Consider the following 23108-nt stretch of genomic DNA (forward strand, 5'->3'; position numbering starts at 1 on the left):
AAACCAAACAAAAAAATCAATCATCCTAAAAATTCTAAAAACAGTTTTTAAAAATTATTAATTATCTACAAAATTTTGCTAAAATGGTGACATATATTCAAATAAAAAATTTTTTTTATTAACTGTAGATGTTACATATTTTTTCTGTATAAATAATGTATTATATAACTATACAGTAACAAATTAATGTAAAGCTATTTACCTTGGACAATCAAGAATCTCAGATGAGTATAAAATCATCAAGGGAAGGTCACTGAACCAACACTGAAAGATAACTATAAAAGATGTGCAAGCAATTAATTTAACCTTTGGAAAACATAGGATACTTAGTTAAATGTGCCAGTCTTTGTAATGAACCAGCACTAAAAGACTAATGTAAGAAATGTGTATGCAAAAATTGTATCCTTTTAGGAACATTGGATACTTAGATAAATATACAAGCCTTTCTTAAGGCTGACCACAAAACCACAAAAAATAACTATTGGAAAGCCTGGTAATTTAGATCCTTGTGATTAAATGTATCTATATGTCACTTGCCAAAAAGTTTAGCAAAACGTCAAAGAGCTGAAAAATGCACATTATTTAAAACATAATTCAATTAAACTACTAAGGATTGCTTCCACAAATTACATATCCTTAAAAGAATTAAGCCTCTCTTCCACTCCCAGGACTTCAGAACAATTCTACAAGCAATAATCTTCTCCAAACTAGATTATTGTAATTCTATTCTACTAGGTCACCCTGCATCCCATACCAAACCTTTACAGATAGTGCAGAATACAGCCGCCAGAATTCTGACTAACTCCAAGAGATTTGACCACATCACCCCAATCCTCAAAGCCCTTCATTGGTTACCAATTCACTACAGAATCATGTACAAGTCCATCACCACCATTTACAAAGTCATCCATCAACACGTCCCGCTCAATTTACAAATTCCTTTCAAAAAACACACCTCCACCAGACCCATTAGGGAGTTAAAGAATCACTCCATGTTCCACACGCAAAAACCTTTCAACATAAATCCCTCAAGGAAAGAGCGCTCTCAACAGCAGGACCAACTTCATGGAACTCCATCCCTGCCGACCTGCAACAGGAAACGTGCTTACTGACTTTCAGGAAAAGGCTGGAAACTTGGCTTTTTAAAAAAGCCAATCCAGACTTCGACTGATCCCTGCTACCGACATCACAAACACTTTGTTAACAATGGGTTCAAATAGAAACCATTCACCAACACTATGTCATCAATCTCATTCACGATATCAATTCTTCTACATTGGGATTCATTTTGCATCTCTGTAAATAATTTGCTGTCAGTTAATCTTTCTTTTCTTCTTCCTCCTTCGCTTCCAGTTGCGTACTTCCCCTGTTTTATTGTAACTGCATTTCCGTTAACCTTGCACTTGTTATAGTTGCTCGAGTTCTCTGTATATTGCACACCCTGTTAAATGTAAACCGGTTTGATGTGATACCTGTCATGAAAGGCGGTATAGAAAAATAGTAAATAATAAATAAATAAATACCAGCCTTCCACATTGCTGGGAAGGACAATGTAAGGGCCAACTTTCTCAGCAGCAGGTCTTGGACCCAGGAGAGTGGGAGTTGGTAGATGAGGCCTTTCAATTCATTGTGATGCACTGGGGTCACCCGTACCTGAATTTATTGGTGAGCTCCAACAACGCTAAGGTACCACGGTTCTTCAGTCGCAGAAGGGATTCAAGAGCGCTGGGCTCTTGTTCAGGTTTGGCCGCAAAGCGGGATGTGTTTTGGCTTCCTGTCATGGCCAATGATAGGCAGAGTCATTTGGAAGATTGCGAGTCAGACTGAAACTGTACTTCTGGTGGCTACAGATTGGCATACAACAGCCTCCAGGGCCAATCTTCAGAGGCTACTGGTGGACGGTCCTACCACTCAGGAAGGATCTATTGCATTAGAGGTCCATAATGTACTACGATCCTGGTTGATTTTGTCTTATGGTTTGACCCTTGAGAAGACCCGATTACTGAAGCGTGGTTATTCTTCCTCAGTGATTTCCACTTTGCTCCAGGCCAGGAAACTTTCTACATCTCTAGCTTATGTTAGGGTTTGGAGAGGTTTTGAGAGCTCATGTGAGGAATAAGGTTCTCATCTCTGAAAGTTGAAATTCCATTGATACTGGAATTTTTGCAGGAAGGTTTGGTTAAAGGCTTGGCCTTAAACAATCTAAAGGTGCAGGTAACAGCTCTCGCTTGCTATAGGGGGTGGGTCAATGATGACCTTTGTCTTCCCATCTAAATGTGTCCAGGTTTTTGAAAGGAGTTAAACATTTGTGTCCTCCCTTGCAGCTACTGGTGCCTCCTTGAGGGCCTTAATCTGGTCTTGCATTTTTGGTGTGTCCTATATTTCGGCCACTGCATGGTCTCTTTTTGCAGCTGTTCACCTTGAAAACAGTTTTTTCTGGTAGCAATTCGTTTGGCACAGTGGTTCTCTGAGCTGCAAGCTCTTTCTTGCTGTGAGACATTTCTACAAATGATTCCGGGATGGGTACAATTTAGGACTGTACCTTCCTTTTTGCTAAAAGGGATAGAGATGAGCAAAATTGTCTATCGCATGCCTTGGATGACTAGTGGCATCTGGTGTGGTATTTGAAGATTATTCACTCTTTCAGGAAGTCTGACTGTGCTAAATGGTGGAGGTAAACAAGGAAAACTGGCGATGCGGGCCACTATAGCCCATTGGGTGAAAGAAGTCATCATGGCTGCCTATGTGGATGCAGCTGTCCCATTACCTAGGCAGGTCAGGGTGCATGCCACTAGAGCTCAGGCAGTTTTATGGATGGAGCTTCGGGTGTTGTCTCCCATTGAGATTTGCCGAGTTGCGATGTAGTCCTCCTTTATATACTTTCTCCAAGCATTACCTTTTGGATGTTAGGGCTCAGAGTACGCAGCTTTTGTGAGGGTAGTGTTGACGGGACCACGGGCAGCCTCCTTCCCTTTTCAGAAGTAGCTTTGTTACATCTCACTGGTGTGGATTGGCCTGCCTGAGTGCAGAGGAAGGAGAAAATTACTTACCTGATAATTTTCCTTTCCACTAAGGAAGGCAGGCCAATCCACAACCCATGCTGGGCTGCCTAATTGCTTTTAGTTTGTTCTTTTATGTGCAGATGATGAAGATGTTGTTTCTTTTAATTTGTTTGAAGAACTGGTAAGTGACATATCCAGCTCTTAAGATTTGTTGATAACTATTTTTGCTTAGTTCAGTGCTTCCCAGTTGGTTGGAAGCACGAGTGGTTTATTATTAGTTATGTTCAAGTATTTATCAGTGTTTCCACAGTTTGGCTTTTCTAGAGATACTGGCGGGCTGATATTGGAGCAGGGCTTTATTTCAGTGATGTCAGCAAGTCAGCTTTACTCAGTCTTCATCTGCTGGTAGGAGTGCATAACCCACTAATATGGCTTGGCCTGCCTTCCTTAGAGAAAAGTAAATTATCAGGTAAATAGTTTCTTCTTCCTGGGGTGCATAAGAAACAAATGTCAGGTCTTTGTATGATTTATTGATTTTCAGAAAAATGTTTATTCTTAAAATAATGAGCAAATTGGAACAGATAAATGCAAATCAGGTGTTTACTCTTTCAGAAAGTACAAAGACTAAAGGACATGCAATGCAGTTACTAAGTAGTTCATTTAAAACCAATAGGAGAAAATATTTTTTTTTACTCATTGCATAATTTATCTCTGGAGTTTGCTGCCAGAGGATGTGGTGAAAGCTGTTGGTATAATTGGGTTTAAAAAAATGTTTGGAGAAGTTCTTGGAGGAAAAGTCCATAAGTCATTATTAAGGTAGACTTGGGGAAATCTACTGCTTATCTCTAGGATAAACAGTATGGGCCATATTTTCAAAAGGTTACGCGTGCCGGGCCTATTTTAAAAAGGCCCGGCGGCGCGCATAAAACCCCAGGACGCGTGTAAGTCCCAGAGCTTTACAAAAGGTGCAGTCCGGGGGTGGTGGCGTGGCCAAAGGCCTCTGCACAGCTGCTGGGCTGGGGATTGTGCGCCGGCAGTTGGCCAGCGCACGCAATTTTCTTCAGCCCCAGGGCTGAAGTAAGTTTTTTAAAACAAAAAAAAAAGGCGGGAAAGGGCTAGTTTTAAAGATGAGGTACACCTAATTTGCCTTGCTCCTGCTGATGGCCAGCATTTTGCTTTAGAGCTGCTTCAGAGTAGAAGAACTTTAACAGATTCAGCATATTTTAACCTCTGAGCAGAATGCGTTCTGTGAACAAGTACAAAAAAATGTGGTGAATTCAGCAATTTCAGGAATTATAAAAAAAATTAGAGTATGTGGTGAAGATATTTTTTGATGTATGTGATTACATTGGCCTTCACTTGCCTACACTGTTTTGATGAAATGCTTAAGGTCACAGAAACAGCAGACGTTTCAAATAACATGCTCTTCTCGCCTTTTACTTGCATGCAGATGAAAAATAAAATACAAAAAGCAGCCCCTAACCCTCGGCCAATTCTATGTCACTGAGTGTAGCAGGATAATAAGGAAGGGGAAATTTAATCCTGTCTGTTAATTTCCTTTCCTTGAATCCTGCTACACTAGTCCAGGACCCTTCCGAGAAATCAGAGCCTGCACTGTTGGTCTTGGCAGTGGACCTTGGGTTTGGCAGAAATTTTCAGTTTTGCTTTTGAGGTTTGCCCAAGGCTACTGCTACTTCTGTGCTATTTCTCTGCCCTATGGCATTGCTTGGCATGTGCAGAGCCATACAGAAATACATGGGTTACACTCCCTGCTGAGCATAGTTTGTTTTCCAAGTCTGATGTAGATACAGGAGAGCTTCCTATGTCCCTTCAATTTATGAAGTCACTGTTGTTCCTAAAGAAAATTGTATTTTAGTGGCAGCTGATATTTTCCATTGCTTTGACATAGGAATACTGGCTGTTGCCAATGCAGCATCAGCTATATACCAAGTGATGTCGCTGAAAAAAGTGTGCGTTCTCGATCTCCATTTGCTAGTAGGCGGATAGAATCTACTAGTCTGGGCTGGTGTAGCAGGACTCGAAGAGAGGAAATTAACAGTTAAGAGTAAATTTCACCACATATGGATATATATAGTTTATGTTGAAAACATTTTTATTAAAGTTTCACAAAATACACATAAACAAACGTCTGGTTGCGGGTGGGTTCTGCTCCCGCTCCCAGCAGCACTGAAAACAACATCGCATGAACAAGATAAACAGGACCCTCCCCCCCTTTCCCTCCCACACCCCAGCCTCCCATCGTCTCCTCCGTTCAGTCCCCAACGAACTCTCAAATATATCGACCAGTTCGACCAGAGAGCCAAAACGTCCACAGCACCACCGGTATGCAAAGTCTGATGAGATCCAGCAGGTACGTCACCCCGACTTCAGGCAGTTAGGATTCTACTCCGGGCTCTATGAGGAAGCGCCTGTAAATAGGGTTCCCAGACGTCCAAGAACCTGGTCCACAGCTGAGGCGTCCCCCGCGAAGAAAGGGATTCCATGTGCATCATAGTATATAAGAGGTTTCTCCACACCCAAAAGGAGGGTGGATCCACCTCTCGCCATTGCAGGATATATATAGTTTAATGAAGATACCATGGAGTTAGCAAAGAGAGGTTGAGCCTTACTAGTTTATTAGAATTTTTTGGAAGATGTGGACAAAGGTGAGCCAGTCAACAGTGTATTTGTGTTTTTAGAAGGCCTTTGATAATGTCACTCATGAGGGACTACTCAGGAAACTTAAAAAGTCATGGGATAGGTGGCTAGATCTTTCTGTGGATAACCGATTAAAAGATCAGAAAGAAAGAGTAGGACTAAATAGTTTTCTCAAAGGGAAAAGTTGTATAGTGGAGAGTGAGGGATTTGTACTGTATTGGTGTTTAACTTATTCATTAATGATCTGGAAAAGGGAGCAGTGAGTGAGGTGATTGCATTCACAGGTGACACACAAATATTCAAAATAGAACTGCAGAAGGACCTTGCCAGACCAGAGAGTTGGGCAGCCAAATGGCAGATGAAATTTAATTGGCCAAATGCAAAATGATGCCCAAAAGGAAAAATAATCCTATCTATAGGTACACAATGCAGGATTATGTAATAGGAGTCTCCACTCAGGAAAAGGTTCTTATTGTGGACAATATTGATAATAGGCCACACTGACAAACTGAAGAGTAGCAAAGCACCTGGACTGGATGGTATACATCCCAGGGTTCTGAAAGAAGTAAAAAATGAAATTTAAGACTATTAAAAGTAATTTGCAACCTATCATTAAAATCATCTGTGGTACCTGAAGACTGGAAGATGGCCAATGTAACTCCAATATATAAATAGGGCTCCAGAGGTGATCCGGAAAACTATAGACTGGTAAGCCTAACTTCAGTGCCAGGAAAAATAATGGAAACTATTATAAAAAATAAAATCACAGACCATATAGATAGATGTGATTTAATGGGACACTGCCAGCATGGATTTAAACAAGGGAAGTCTTGTCTTCAAATCTGCTACATTTTTTTTGAAGGGGTGGATAAAGGTGATATAGATGTGGTGATTTGGTTTTTCAGAAGGCATTTGTCAAAGTCCCTTGAGAGAGAGGCTTCTAAGAAACTAAAAGTCATGGGATAGGAGATGTCCTTTTGTGGATTACAAACTGGTTAAAAGGCAGGAAACAGAGTAGGATTAAATGATCTGTTTTCATAGTGGAAAAAAGTAAACAGTGGAGTGCCTCAGGGATCTGTACTAGGACCAGTGCTTTTTAATATATTTATAAATGATTTGGAAAGAGGTACAATGAGTCGGGTGATCAAATTTGCAGATGACACAATTATTCAGAATAGTTAAATTGCAAGCAGATTGTGATAAATTGTAGGAACTTATGAGACTGGAATATTGGGCGTCCATATGGCAGATGAAATACAATGTGGACAAGTGCAAGGGGATGCATATAGAGAAAAATAACCCATGCTGTAGCTACATGATAAGTTCCATTTTAGGAGTTATCATCTGGGAAAAAGATCTGGGCGTCATAGTTGATATTACATTGAAATCATTGGTTCAGTGTCCTATGGCGGTCAAAAAAGCAAATAGAATGTTAGGAATTATTAGGAAGGGAATGACAAAGTGGATGTTATAATGCCTCTGTATTGCTCAATGGTTAGTTCCCTGTAAGTACCAGGATCAGTCCAGTCGGTGGGTTATGTCCCCCGTCCAGCAGATGGAGTCAGAACAGAAGACTTCTGTGGGAGGTCCTATATTACCTCACCACCCTTGCCTCTATCTTCAGTATCTTTCTGACTCCAGCAGATGCGAGCAGGGGAACCAGGGTTCCCCACTACTATAGCTTAGTTTTTCTAGGCTTTTTCTGATCTTCTTGAGGGATCAAGTAAAAAAAAAAAAAAAAAAAGAGAAAAGAAAAAGGACAAGCGAAGGAAGAGCTTACTTAGGAGAGCTATTGGCTGGGAGGGACTGAGTGATTCTCCTCCACCAGGGCTTGCTGACAGGCCTGCTTTCTCTCTCTCCTCTTCCCTTCTCCTCCCCTCGATTTTATTTGATTTGCGGCAAGTGTGCTGTTTTACTTTCATGCTTACCTCAGTCAGTGCTTTTCTTCGCCGTTAAGTCGACGCCTGACCGGGGTGCACGCTGGTGGTTCCAGTCTCTCCCCCCCCCCCCCCCCCCCCCCCCCATTGAGGCGATCGTCTCCGACCCGCGGCCTCGCGACAACCCATTCCCCAGGGTCGCCGACTGCCGAGAGGGTAGATTCCTCGGCGGCTTTCCGGGTTGGCAAGGGGGCCTTCGGTCACAGAGTTGAGGCTGCAGCGCTCAGGGATTTTGCCGCGCTCGTCCGCCCCCCCCCCCCCCCCCCCCCCCCCGTGTTCAGATGCCGTGCTCAGCGGCCTGCGTCTCCTGCGGCCGGCAGGGAGGTAAACTCTCTAGGGAGGGGCATTGCTCTGGCTGCCTTCCCGACGGGGAAGCCAGCCCTTCAGGGGGGGACGCCGAGGGAGGCCCGGACCGCGATTCGAGGAAGCGGCAGGCTCCGTTCCCACTGAGCGCGGGAGCGGCGGCCATTTTGATGTCTGACTCCGAAGGGGGGATGTCTGAGGAGGATTCCCCGAACACAACAGCGCCACTCACAAGGGCACCCTTGGCCAAATCGGAGCCTGGACACCGGGAGGGGGAAACCCCGGGGGTCCCCCCGGGGGGGTTTCTTCTTTTCCCCCCGAGTTTCTTATCCTAATGCATAAGGCATTTTTACAGTGTACGGATGCGCCGCTGGACTTCCCGGGCCCCACTCCTACTAAGCTGGCACGCTTGACCGACCCGCTGGGGGGCTCTCCATCTCAGGGCACGGCACAACCGTCGGGGGTCAGTCCTGGACCCTCCAAGGACCCTTCCGTGCCCACTCGAGCGCCACTGGGGAGTCCGGGGGGAGTCTCTCCGGGGGATTCTTCGGGTGATGATCCCACCTTGGCAGCCCAGGTGGAAGGAGATGACCCGAGAGCCCTCCGCATTTTTCAGCCAGAGGAATTAGATGACTTCATTCCCCATATTCTGAGGGAGATGTACATCAACCCCTCCCCCCCCCCTCCCGGAACCGGTCGGACCGGATCCTAAAGTCAGGAAGGGAGACCCGCTGCTAGCGGGTCTTCGGCCCTTGGCCAAAGCCTTTCCCACTCATCCCTCCTTTCTTCAACTTATCTCCCGAGAGTGGGATACCCCTGAGGCGACCCTCGGGGTCAGTAGAGCAATGGAGAAGCTCTATCCCCTGCCACAGGACTTCCTAGATGTTCTCAAGGTGCCTGCCGTGGATTCGGCAGTATCTGCTGTTACCAAGCATACTACCATTCCTGTCATGGGTGGTATGGCCCTGAAGGATATTCAGGACAGAAAGCTGGAAGTTTACCTCAAGAGAGTCTTTGAGGTTTCGGCGTTGGGGATGCGGGTGGCTATTTGTAGCGCCCTGGCGCAGAGAGCGGGGCTACGCTGGGTCCAACAGCTTGTTGCCTCACAGGACTTGCCGGAGGCGGAAACCCAACAGGCGGATCGACTGGAGGCCGTTATGGCATATAGGGCGGATGCCTTTTATGACCTACTCAGGGTCCTTGCTCGTTCCATGGTAGCGGTGGTCTCGGCTCGGCGTCTCCTGTGGCTTCGGAACTGGTCGGCGGATGCCTCTTCTAAGACCTGGCTAGGGTCCCTTCCCTTCAAAGGAAAGTTTCTTTTTGGGGAGGACCTGGATCAAATTATCAAGTCTCTCAACGAGAACGCAGTTCATAAACTCCCGGAGGACCGTCCGCGGAACTCGAGGTCTTTCTCCTCTTCTTCTAGGTATCGGTCCAGGAACCAGCGTAGGACACGGGCCACGAGTCAACAAACCCCTCGGACTCCGTCCTCTCGTTCAGGTTCCTGGAACCGGTCCTTTCGTGGGCGCCGTCCCGGTAGGGAGGGACAGGGACGGGGCTCCTCCACTTCCACCTCCATCAAGACTGCCCAATGATGCCAGGAGGACCCACGATCCGGTCCCCAGGCTGGGGGGCCAGATTGCTCTCTTTTACGACGAGTGGGTCCAGATTACATCGGACTAGTGGGTCTTGGATATTCTAAAGCATGGCTACGCGTTGGATTTTGTTCATCCACCCAGAGACAGGTTTCTCTTCTTTCCATGCGGGTCCCTTTACAAGCAAGAGGCAGTTCGTCACACCCTCGTCCGGCTCCGCGCTTTGGGAGCGATCTTATGGCCAACGCAAGAAATGCAAAGGCCCCGCGATTCTTCAGCCGCAGAAGGGAGCACGGCGCGGAGGGCATCGATGCTCTGGTCTTGCCGTGGCCACGGCACATCCTATTGTATGTCTTTCCCCCATTGCCTCTCGTGGGAAAGGTAGTCCAGAGGATAGAGATCTATCAAGGCCCAGTGGTTTTAGTGGTGCCGGAGTGGCCCCGCCGACCATGGTTTGCGGACCTTCTTCACTTAGTCGCGGAGGGCCCTCTACGTCTCAGTCATCTGCCGCGCCTCTCTGCCAGGGCCCCATATTTTTGGAGGAGGCAGATCGCTTCTGTCTAGTGGCTTGGCTTTTGAGAGGCGCAAGCTGAGACGACGAGGCTACCCGGAAGCGGTTATTTCGACTTTGCTGCGGGCGCGCAAGCAGTCCACTTCGGTAACTTATAACCGGGTTTGGAAGGTTTTCAAGACTTGGTGCGAGACACATGCTATTCAGCCCACCAACGCATCGGTCCCACAGGTTTTATCATTCCTGCAGGAGGGACTGGACTTGGGCCTCGCTTATAACTCAGTCCGGGTGCAGGTAGCGGCTCTAGGTGCGTTCCTGCATTGCGGAAGGGGGTCGCTCCTCTCCTCCCATCTGGATGTTGGCTGTTTTCTCAAAGGGGTCAAGCACCTGAAACCCCCGTTACGTCCGCCTTGTCAGTCTTGGAACCTGAACTTAGTTTTGCGGGTGCTTAGTGGTCCACCTTTTGAGCCTCTTAGAGACTCCACTTTCAAGGACATCACTTTTAAGACTATCTTCCTGGTGGCGATCAGTTCGGCGCGGCGTATCTCGGAGCTTCAGGCATTATCCTGTCGGGAGCTGTACCTCCGTTTCACCGACGAAGGGGTCTCTTTGCGCACGGTTCCATCCTTTCTGCCTAAGGTGGTCTCGGCCTTTCACCTCAATCAGTCGGTCGAATTACCTTCCTTTTCTGCGAGTGATCCTAGGGAGCTGCGCAAACTGGACGTTAAGCGATGTCTGATGCGATATCTGGAGGTCACGAATGAGTTCCGTATCTCTGACCACCTCTTCGTGCTTTGGTCGGGTCCCAGGAAGGGCCACATGGCATCCAAGTCTTCCATTGCCCGCTGGTTGAAGGGGGTGATCGCTGCCGCGTATCCCCCAGCCTCCTCTGGGGGTTAAGGCCCATTCTCTCTGCGCGCAAGCGGCGTCTTGGGCGGAGACCAGCGCAGTGTCCTCTCAGGAGATCTGCAGCGCGGCGACTTGGAAATCGCTTCATACCTTTGCGAGACACTATTGCCTGGATGTTCGAGTGCCGCCAGGCGGTTCTTTCAGAGATAGGGTTATTCGAGCAGGGCTCTCCACGGCCCGCCCATAGGAGGGAAGCTTGGGTACATCCCACTGTCTGGACTGATCCTGGTACGTACAAGGAAATGAAAATTATTCCTTACCTGCTAATTTTCGTTCCTGTAGTACCATGGATCAGTCCAGACACCCTCCCTTTGTTTTGGGGGTATTATCTCTGGTGGGTCACCTCTGCTCGACAATCCTCTCCTGTCACTGTCTGCTCTCCCTGGTTCTTCAGGGTCTGTTTTTCAGCAGTTCTGTATTTTGCAAGTTCTCTGAGGTTTATACTTATAGTTCAATGACAGTTATCTCAGGGACTAGTTACTTGATCCCTCTGTTTTTCGGCTTGGCTTTGCTAGGCTAGATACTGAAGTTAGAGGCAAGGGTGGTGAGGTAATATAGGACCTCCCACAGAAGTCTTCTGTTCTGACTCCATCTGCTGGACGGGGGACATAACCCACCGTCTGGACTGATCCATGGTACTACAGGAACGAAAATTAGCAGGTAAGGAATAATTTTCATATTGCACTTTGAATACTGTATGCAATTCTGTTTGCTGCATCTCAAGAAAGATATACTTATACTGGAGAAAGTACAGAGAAGGGCAACCAAAATGACAAAGGGGATGGAATGTCTTCCCTTTGAGGAAAGGCTAAAGAGGTTAGGGTTGTTCAGCATGGAGAAGAGAAGGCTGAGGGGGGGATATGATAGAGGTCTACAAAATCATGAAAGTACTAGAACGGATAAATGTGAATCTGTTATTTACTCTTTCAGATAATAGGACTAGGGGGCACCCTATGAAGTTAGCAAAAGATTTTCTGTCATTTGTTTAAATGTGCTTTTTCACTCAGTGCACAATTAAGCTCTGGAATTCATTACCAGAGGATATGGTTAAGTCAACTAATGTAGCTGGGTTTAAAAAAGGTTTGGATAAGTTCCTGGAGGAGAAGTCTATAAACTATTAATCAATAGGAATAGCCACTGATTGTTTCCAGCATTAGTAGCATGGGATCTAGTTAATGTTTGGGTTCTTGCCAGGTACTTGTGATTGGATTGGCCATTATTGGAGATAGGATACTAGGCTTGATGGACCTTTGGTCTGACCCAGTATGGCATCTCTTATGTTTTTATGTTCATATATTGAATTCCTCAGTGTGTGGTAATGGTTAAAAAAGTAAATAAAAGATGAGGAATTATTCTGAAAGGAATGGAGATCAAAACTGAATAATATTATGCTTTTGTATAGATCTGTGGAGCAACCGCACCTTGAATTTTGCATTCAGCTCTGGTAACCCCATCTGAAAAGAGAGATAGTAGAATTAGAAAAGATACAGAAAAGGGCAACACAAATGATAACTGGGATGCTCCTTTATGGAAGAAAGGCTTATAAACAAGTTAGGACTCTTCACTTTGAAGAACAGATGACTAAGGTGATATGATAGTGGTTTATAAAATCATAAGTGGGGTGGAATAGAGAAATTGAAAGAATAAATAACCATTCTCTAATAATACTAGAACTAGAGGACACTCCATGAAACTAACTGGTAGCAGATTCAAAACAAATTGGAGAAAATAGTTTTCACTCAATGCACAGTTAAACTGTGGAATTTGTTGTCACAGGATGTGGTCAACGCATCTAGCATAGTTGGGTTTAAAAAAAGGTTTGGACAAATTCCTGGAAGGAGAGTCCATAAATAGTTGTTTATCATAAGAATATAAGACTCGCCACACTGGGTCAGACTAAGGATCCATCAAGCCTAGTATCCTGTTTCCAACAGTAGCCAATCCAGGTCACAAGTACCTGGCAGGATTCCAAGGGATAGATAGATTCCAAGCTGCTTATCCCAAGAATAAGTAGTGGATATCTGCATCTCCACCTTAATGGTTTATGGATTTTTCCTCCAGGAAATTGTCCAAACCATTTTTAAATGCAGCTACACTAATACTTTTCACCACAGCACATTTCAGAGATTAATTATGCGTTGTGTTTAAAGTATTACCTAGTAACTTCATTGGGTCTCCTAGTCTTTGTACTTTTTGAAAGAGTAAACAACTGATTGTTTACTCATTCCAATCTGCTCATTATTTTATAAACATCTATCATATTTCCATTCAGCTGTCTCTTCTCCAAGCTGAAGAGTCCTAACCTTTTTAGCCTTTCTCCTCTCCTTTATCATTTTGGTCGCCCTTCTCTGTACCTTTTCTGATTCTGCTATATCTTTTTTTGCGATGATGTGACCAGAACTGCACACAATACTCAAGATGAGGCTGCACCATAGGGTGATACAGAGGCATTATGATAATCTCTATTCCCTACTAATCCCTAGCATTCTATATGCTTTCTTGGCTACTGCTGCACACTGAACAGAATTTATTTTATTTATTTATTAAAAATGTCTATACTTATTAGGAAAAAACAGTCCTTCTGGTTCACAAAGTTCTATAATATAAAATAAAACAAAGAAATCAATACAGACAGTATAAAAACACATGCTAAAATTATTCTTTGTTACAATATTTTTTGTAAAAAGGCCTAAACAAAATACATATAATACTAATACATTCAACACTCTTTTTACTCAACCTCTCTTAACACTTATCTCAACGATGATACTTAGATCTTTTTACTGAATAGTGACTCTTAATGTGAAATCTTTTATTTTGTAGCTATAATTTGGGTAACTCTTCCCTAAGTGTATCACTTTGCATTTGTCCACATTAAATTTCTTTTGCCATTTGCATGCCCAGTCTCTGTTTTGTAAGGTCCTCTTGCAATTTCTCACAATCCTCTTGTGATTTAACAGCTATGAATAATTTTGTGTCAACAGCAAATTTGATCACCTCACTTGTTCCCATTTCCAGGTCATATATAATTATATTAAAAAAGCAGTGGTCCCAGAACCCTTTTACGCCCTCAAAAAAATGTAGCAGATTGGTGAGGCAAGACTTGGCTAAATCCATGTTGGCTTTGTCCCATTAAACTATGCCTATCAATATGTTCAGCAATTTTGTTCTTTATAATAGTTTCTACCATTTTGTTTGGCACGGATGTCTGTAGTTTCATGGATCACCCCTTGAACTCTTTAAAAAAAATTGGCAACCCTATAGTCTTCAGGTACCATAGTTGATGTTAATGACAGTTTACAGATTTCCAATAGCAGGTTCACAATTTCATGTCTCAGTTGTTTCAGCACTCTGGGATGTATTCTACTTTGTCCAGTTGATTTGCTACTCTTTTATTTGTCAATTTGCCCTAGTACATCTTCCAAGTTCACTGAGATTTAATTTCCTCTGAATCATCACCTTTGAATATCATTTCTGCTTGGATATCTCTAACATCCTCCTCAAATACCGAAGCAAAGAATTAATTTAGTCTTTCTGTTATGGCTTTGTCATTCCTAAGTGCCCCTTTTTACCCATTGATCATCTAATGGTCCAACTGGCTCCCTCTCAGGCATTTTACCTCTAATGTACCTGAAAATATTTTATTATGAGCTTTTGCTTCCTCTGCAAGCTTCTTTTCAAATTCTCTTTGCCTTATCAATGCTTTGCATCTAGCCAGTGCAGTGCTTTTCCTTTCCTGTTTTCTTCATTCGGATCCCTTTTCCATTTCTTGAAATATGTTATTTTAGCTATTATAGTTTCTCTTACCTCACCTTTTAACCACCTTTTCTAATACGTGGAATACATCTGACTTGGCTTTGTTTAGCCAAATGTAGATGGGGGAGTGGGAAGCTACCACTTATCATGGAAATACTCTTTGGGATCTGCCAGACACTTCCTAGAAATGTAGATTGGCCACTATTGCAGACAGAATGCTGGGCAGACCCAGCATGACACTTCTGTTCTTATTAAACAGGCTACAGATTGGCATCAGTGGCGTGCTGGTGTGGAAGATGTATATGCCATTTCAGGCACAAGTAGGATGGATTTATTTATTTATTTTTATATACCGACATACGATTTGGAATATCACATCGGTTTACAAGGCAACATTGGTTCTTATTAGGTATTACAGTATAACGTCTTATTTCTTACAATATAACTTCTTATTGTTTCTAACAATATAACTTGGGAAGAAACGAGTCAACATTATTTCTAACAGTACAACTTAGAGTAGAACAGGAGATAGCATTAACGGCGTTAATGTAGCATTCAGATTAGATGTTATGTACAAATTCATATTCCTGGAGTATCGGGGGGAACTGTAGGGAGCTTAGTCTTGGTGAGCTATTTAGATGAAGATGGATTTGTGATAATAGGAATTGAGATTGTGTAACATGGGATGCTGCTAGGTGTAAGGTTGGCGGGGGAAGGAGAGGTGGATTACTGGATGATTTGCAGGAAGAGAGGTGATCTGCTTAGTGCTAGTGGTAGGTGGTCGTTAGGATGCTGTAGGAAAGGCGTTTTGGAAGAGCCATGTTTTGAGGTTCTTTTTGAAGGATTGAGTCATGGGTTCCAGTCTTAGTTGTGTTGGAAGGTTGTTCCAGAGCGAGGGTCCTGCTACAGACAAAGCGCATTCTCGTATTGATGTCAAGTGGACCATTTTCGGGGAGGGGATTGGAAGGAGCCTGGTGTTAGTGGAGCAGAGGTTCCTTTGGGGTAGGTGAAAATGGAGGGATGCGTTCAGCCAGTCAAACTTATTATTGTAGAGAGCTTTGTGGATGAGAGTTAGTGCTTTATATTGTATTCTGAATGGGATCAAACTGAATACTTACTAACCAGGAAAAGATGACAAATTATAGCAAAATATATAGTGTTTCATTGGTGTTGTAATGAAAATTTGTTATGTAGAATCTACTGGGTTGCTCAAGTGCTTGTAAACTCCTTCAGAAGCCCTCTTTGGTAGGAATTTTTGCAATAAGTGACTCAGGATTTACAATGGCAGATTTTCTGGGAAGTACTGCGAGCTGTCGGATTTTGTGCAAGGAACCTACTGAAGTTCAGAGCTTTACCATGAATCAGACTGTTGAAATCTACTTACAGGAACTTGTGGAAATTTTTCTTTTTCAGTTAGAAATGACAATTCTTCATGTAATTGTGGCAAAAGTGTTTTCAATTTGGTGCTCAGGTAATAAAATGTCCATTTATTAACATCATTGCCCATGTGCTTTCCTCCCTTCTCTCCCCACCCGCCCATCTTCCTGCATTGTTGTTCTACACACATTGCTGCCTTGTGTCAGAATTGTTCACTGTGTGTTGTACCCTTCCAGGTCTTCATGGTTGCTCCTGGCACCGCTGTTGGCCCAGTCTGTTCCCCAGATCACTGTCCAAAAGTCCCCCCCCTGTTGCCTCTGCCCTGAAGGGACTCTCAGATTTCAGTGGATTGGTAACTTGGTCCCAGAGTTTGGAATCTCGAGCTCTCAAGTCCAAGTGCTCTCATCTCCTACAGAGTTCTATAATGTTTTAAAGGTGAGTGTGTGTGTGTGTGTGTGTGTTGGGGTAGGGGGATAGTAAAGGGTAGGGATGTGGGACAGCTGGTGGAGATTAAAGGAGGAGAATGAGACTGGCATAAGGGGATTTGGATTTTAGATTTAATTACTCGCCTTTCCAAATCTAATCTCAAGATGAGCTATCAGGTACAATAGGTAGTTCCCTGCCCCAGAGGGCTTAAAATCCAAGTTTGTAGCTGAGGCAGTGGAGGGTTAAGTGACTTGCCTAAGATCATAAGGCGTGTCAGTGGGTAAAACTGGATTTGTATTGTCAGCCCATTGCTCTAACCACTAGTTTGCTATTCTGAGATTGGCAGAGTTGGAGAGAAGAGAGAAGGGGCTTGGGGGAAGTAGGGTTTCCTTCTTAGCTTTAGCTTCTACATACTAAAATCTAACACAGCCCCCAGGAAAGGGAGTCCAGACACACACATGGTTGGGATTCGGAGTACACTTGTATTTAAGTTCCATAGGAAGCTGCTGTCTGTGGATCCCCTGCTGAGGATTGTCACTGCAGTGGGTGAGTTATAAAGGAGAAGTGGAAAGGGGATGATTAAAATGGGTAAATCCCTTGATAGCTATGCATGAAAGTTTATGGCACATAACCCCAGGTGAGGCATGTTCCAAATGAGCTGGAAGTCCAAAAGAAGGACGAAGCTGCTAGGCAAAATAATTCTAAATAAACAAACATACTATTCAGGTTGTCTACTTTTTCTGGCTTCTAATCCCGTAATGCATCTTTTAGTACAGTAGAAGTCTGACGTTCTGAAATAATGTGCTGGCCAGTTACTAAGGGTTGTTGCATTTGTTCAGCCAAATGTCAGACTTTGTCAGTGTGGAATGGATGAAAGTCTTGGTGCTTTAAAATGTTACTCTTTTGAAATGCACACACTTCCCTCAGACTGTACTAATGGATGTCCCAAGTGCAGAAAGAAAGATGATTAAAGTGTCATCATAGACATCTGAGGTGGTTTCTATCGGGGACTGTGCTGTATCTTTTGTCACTCTGGCTGCATGGGGGGGTGGGGGGTACAGTGTAACATATACAACATGCCTCCTGTACAAACCCAGATGGCTCTGGCAAGCACAGCTGCTGGACATGGGAGAGGTAGTGGGACCGAAAGGCTGTGACATACAGGACACCTGCAGATTTGCAAGTGGGGGACGGGAAGTGCTGGGGTCAGGTGAGGGATGCTGGATTCCAGCTGTGAAATAGAAGAGCAGTGGAGTTGGGCTGGGGAAGGGGAGCAAATATTCTGTGTTGAATTTTCAACTGGTGATAGCTAGTGTCAATTTCAGTACCTTAGTGGTCCTTTCTTATCCCTTTTTAAGTTTTAAAGCTACTTTGATTATCTGTTAAAATGGAATCTTTTTTTTTTTCCCCTTGCCTCTTTTCTCTTTTTTTCACTTATGTCAAGGGATACCATTTTGCCTGTTCCCCTGTTTTATGGCCTTTGAACATTTTTTAAATCCTTCCTGGTCTGTAAGGACTAAATTGCTATATTTCCATACCTGGTGGGAGCTCTTTCGTGCTGAGAGAGGTAACTATCCATAGGATATCCATTTTCTCTGTTGCTCCTCTAAGGATGCAGTTTCTGAAAAGCCCCTACTATGAGTAAACATCATGATGAGAGGTGCTGCTGCCTCCATGTGATGGTTCATTTTCAAGCACTCTTCTGCCCATTAGATTTGTCCCTGCCTTTACGGGAGCAGATCCATGCTAAGCAGTGCTAAGAAGAAAGTTCTTCCCCTTTCAGCTAGCATCCCTAGGCAGTTGCCTACACTGTATAGTAGAAACTCTGGGCCTGGATATCCAGGAACCTTGCCCTCTCTCCCCCTGCTCCTCCGCTCACGGTTGTTGATATATTTGTTTTCTCATCCCAATCTCTGGATAATTTTGTCACAGAATGACTGCTCGCTTCATCTCACAAAGTTCCACCCATAATGTCACTGTCCCTTCCTTCCTCTTCTGACTGCTATCCCCCTAATCTTAGCCTACATGTCCTCCCTAAGGACAGGCTGTAAGTTGAGGCCTGATACAGATATCACCAGCTTACCGGTGCATCTTGTGTCCATTAGTCTTTGTGATTTTGGTAACGTATCCAGCAGCTGTACAGTTTTATCTGTCATGTTTCACCATCTTACGCTGAATGTTAATGGCATGTTTAATTTCTCCTTAGTGTACAAGGCTGCACCTTATTTCTTCAGCGTAAATAACATTGGTAACAAATACTGAGGATTTCTTGAGAATTTTGACCAGTGTGCTTGACCTGTTTCTTCCCTCTTTAGGCACAGATAAAGGTGGCAAAGAGAAGAGTAGTGCTGGCCTCTTTGTATCTGGGCACAGGGGCCCTGGAGCAGGCACTGGTAAGTGATTCTAGGTTGGGACTGGGATGGCAGCAAAATTTCCTTGGAAGAGGAGCCTCACATGCTGGTTAGGATAACGTAGTTTGACTGCCATGTTATTCTGAGCACTTGAATGTACAGAAATAAGTTAACAAAAAGAAAAGCTATATACAAGTTATATATCTTTTTATTGGACTAACAATATACTTGACTAGCTTTTAAGAGCTACAACTCTCTCACCTTCAGGTTATAATTCAAATATAAAAATATTCCAGGAAATATAAAGTAGTATGGCTGTCATAAAAGGCATTCTAATGAAAGGGAAGGGGTTTTGGGGTTTTGATGGGTGATCATAAGGTGACAGTATAATTTTAAGGCTGATACTGTGATAGAAAACTTAGGTCTTTAATGAGTTCTATTTTGTCTGTTCCAAAGTGCCTGGTCATTTTGGTTTCAAAAGTCTTGCATTCCTAGATTGTGATAAATTTTCCTTTGATTATCCTAATTATAATTTTATTGATGTAGTGGTCCCTGCCAGTGAGGTGCATTTAGCTGCCTCCCAGCCAGTAGATTTTGTTTGAAAACTACAGGAAATAGCATAGAATTGACTGGGAGCTGTGCTGTAATCCCTTGACACTTGTCACCTTTGCTGTTGCCATTGGACATAAACTGAGCCAGCTAGGACTCTGTTTTCCTCCTCCGCTTGGTTTGGAATTTGCTTTTGCCACTATCTTGTTGTCCTTGTCAGCATAAAAGAGCTAAGTGGAAAAGTATCTTGCGCTTCCACTGACCCAAGTTCTGCTTCATAGTTGGAAAATCTGTATGATACATGCACACCACCTGCTAGTCATTCAATCTGATTGGGCCTGTTTGCATTTTTGGAAGCTAAAGTAATGTACAACTTTCCTGTTTCTACTAGGTGGACTCCATCCAAGAAACTCTAGAGAGCTCTCAGTTGTCAAACTTGCCATCTAGTCTCCGTGTTTCCATTCTCTTAGATTTCACCAGAGGATCCCGGGGTATGATTTTATATTTCCACATACCTCATTTTTCCTAATAAGTGGTACAAATTGGTGGGAGAAGCAGAAATGTATGCTGTGTGTACTGGCACCTGTCTGCATGTAGTGGTGGTGGTGGTTGTGGTTGCAGGAGAAAAAGATGTGAAAGTGGGAAGGGTCTGTTTTTCTGGGATGATAGAGGGAGAAGTCCTGAATACAGATTGACCCAGACTCTGTGAAAGAGATTTACATTTGCAGACTGCCACATTAAAAGATTTATGTTGGAAACTTTTTCTGTTAGTCATAGATTTAATCAAATCATGTACCAACAGAACGATGCTGTGACTAGTTTTCACCAAGAGCTGCACATATTCAATCTGTCTTCGACATGATCCTCTCAGTGAGAGGTGAGCAGTACCATATTTGCCCATCCCCACCCCTGCATTCTCAGCAAAGGGAGAAAGCTATCACCTCTGGGGTCTTCCCAACCCCCATTCCTGAGAGAGAGAAGAGCAGTACCTCCCTTGCTCCCATCCCCACCGCACTAGGAAGGCTAGCCTCTTCTTTTCCCTAATATGAAGGAAGTGTTTCCAATGTGAGGAGATTGTGGGTCTTTACTGGAACTAAGTCACTTGCCAACAGTGCAATAATTTCAAAATATGTGCTATGTTTACCCATGTCATTAGTACCAGAGAGATATTAAACCAGTAGTAAAAAGCTAAATGGTTAATCTTACCATGCATTCAGATGTTTCAAGTACTACCTAAATGAACAGTTTGAGCAATGCTGAGGCTAGAGAGTTTATTGCATTTTCACTGGGAACTCTAATGCTGGTAGTCTTGTTTTCTGCTCGGACACAAACAGGAGTCTGACTTATAGTAAAGTCAGTTCATTGTTGCATTCTTTGTAAGAAAATTATTTGTTTGTAGCCCAGTGCTTTATTTGAAGGGATAATCTATTAGCAAACCTGAGTGAATTATGTTTGCAGCCCCGTGTTTTTACTTTGAGGGAATTACCTATTCATAGACCTTTTAAGTTTATTATAGTTTTGCAGTGCAGTGCTCTGTTCCCCAGGTGAGCACACGATCCTTTCTCTAAGCTGATAAAATGACTGCTAGATCTTCCATTTTTCATAGTCCAAGAATGGTCTTAGCACAGTCTTCAGCATATAGAGTGGCAGGATCTTTGGTACTGAGTTGACTAACTTATCACCAAGGTTCGACATGCAGTGGTGCTTCCCTTAAAAACCTTCCATTGATTGATAACTGAGAACTAGGATTTAATTTAATAACCTGAAACTAAATACTGGCAAAACTGAACTACCCCAGGTGATTAAAATGGGTGCCCAGCTACGGAGACCACCTTCTCAGTCGATGGAGTGTTTCTTTCCTTAACAACTGAAACTTGTAACCTTAGTGTATGTTGAATTGAAGCTTTCATTCCAGAAGAGGACAGAGACCTGTTTATTTCAGCAAGCTTTTGGTTAGATCAGTCTGGTAGAATCCATGTGTTGTATGAGATATGAGAGTTTTCAAGTGCAGTGCGTTTTCATGGACAATAGAGTTTGGATGAGGAGTTTTCCATCAATTCTAGCACTGTTTTGGCTTTTCATTTCTTTCAGTAGACCACCTGCATTCAGCTCTGTATTACCTTTTGGTGTGTCTGCATGCTGTGCTGAGCTGCTGAGACTGTGGCCATTTTAATGTTTTTTTGTTTTTTTTTCTGCATACATTTCTGTAACTTTTCTCTGTTTTGAGCTTTAGCTGCCTCGGCATTGCCTCCAGTTCTCCCTGGTATTTCTGCAGTGTTAGGTCTCTGAATTAATTCCTTGGGAGATGGTTTAAGGGAGATCCCTTTATCAACCAGCTGACTTTATGTTGAATTTGTTAAATTTCATTCCTCTTTTCTTTTATATTATTGTATATGCTTTTCTATTTTTTGTTGACCAGGCTGTTATGATTTATTTATCTTGTTTTTATTTGTATTTATTATAACAACTTCTATTGCTCTACTGTGGTCTAAGCCCAAAGTGAGTTAGAACAACATTGTTTACAATTCAGTACAAAATTCCATTAAGCATATCACATAATCATAAAAGGCATATATTCTTATTTATAAATCAGGTTAATAAATATTGCTATTGACTTTATTTCATTGTATATTGAACCCCTGTCTTGAGCACTTCAGTGGTGAGTTATAAATAGTAAATAAAAATGTGCTGCCTTTCCTCATTGCCCCACTCTAGGCAAGAAGAATTCACGAACCATGCTGCTGCCACTGCTTCAGAAATTTCCAGATCAGCTCCAGGTTTCTCTCTTCCACACACCAAATCTGCGCGGCATCCTCCGGCACCTGACTCCAGAGCGATTTAATGAGACAATCGGTCTTCAGCACATCAAAGCTTATGTGTTTGATGACAATGTTCTCCTCAGCGGGTGAGTTCTGAAAGTATTCTCCGATGACAAACAGGATGGTAGTCCTCGGCACATGGGTGACATCAGTTGGAGCCTCAATGTGGAAAAGTTATGTCAAAGTTTCTAGAACTTTGACTAGGCACACTAAGCATGCCCAGCATGCTCTATACCACGCATCCACATGGGATCCCCTTTCAGTCTCTTTTCCACAGAGCTGTAAGCCTCACGGTGGGATTTAGCTCATTTTGGCTGTTTTTAGCCTTGTGGAAAACTTTTTTTTTTTTTTTTTTTTTTTTTTTTTTCCCCCCTTTCATCTGTTGCTGGGTCCCTCTCTGTGCCTTCCCATAGTGTAGTCAGGGTTTTCGATGTTTTGGGATGTTTCTTTTCGCAGTTGATTCCCCCTGTGGTGGCGATGCCTGCTGGCCATTGATGCCTGCAGCCATCGCTTTCGACTTTGTGGCCTTTTTGTTTTTGCCCAGTCATGGCCATGTCCGGATTTTGCCGATGCCCCCCAGTGCATAAGACCATGTCTATCACTGATCCTCCTGAAGTATGTGTCCTCTGACTGGGGGCTTTGTATGACATCCGGGGTTTCCGCGTGTGCACCTAGATGACTCCGTAGTGACGTCTGCTTCAACTCAATAAGATGGCTTAGCTCTTCGGGTCGAGGAAGTCCAAGCCATTGGCATCAGCATCGAAGGACCTAGGAGCCATACTGATGGACACCATGCCATCGACATCAGCGGGGACTGTCCATTCCGTCGGAGAGATGGTGGATAGGGGGTGTTGGACACCAACCGTTGTCTCTCTCCTCCGGATCGACGCTGGGTTTGTCGTCTTCGACCTCTGC

The 23108-nt window shown here is 43.6% G+C and overlaps 1 protein-coding gene across 1 annotated transcript in view; it reads left to right on the forward strand.

Moving 5' to 3' along the window:
* Positions 1-23108, forward strand: part of PGS1 (phosphatidylglycerophosphate synthase 1) — a 118088-nt gene that overhangs the window by 24170 nt on the left and 70810 nt on the right. The window contains exons 2-5 of the mRNA XM_029599136.1: positions 16285-16483; positions 18790-18867; positions 19766-19865; positions 22090-22279. Of these exons, the coding sequence (XP_029454996.1) occupies positions 16285-16483; positions 18790-18867; positions 19766-19865; positions 22090-22279 (567 nt within the window). The remainder of the gene's footprint in view (positions 1-16284; positions 16484-18789; positions 18868-19765; positions 19866-22089; positions 22280-23108) is intronic.

This window comes from Rhinatrema bivittatum, chromosome 4 (genome assembly GCF_901001135.1).
Source record: "Rhinatrema bivittatum chromosome 4, aRhiBiv1.1, whole genome shotgun sequence".
In the NCBI taxonomy this organism is placed as follows: Eukaryota; Metazoa; Chordata; class Amphibia; order Gymnophiona; family Rhinatrematidae; genus Rhinatrema; species Rhinatrema bivittatum.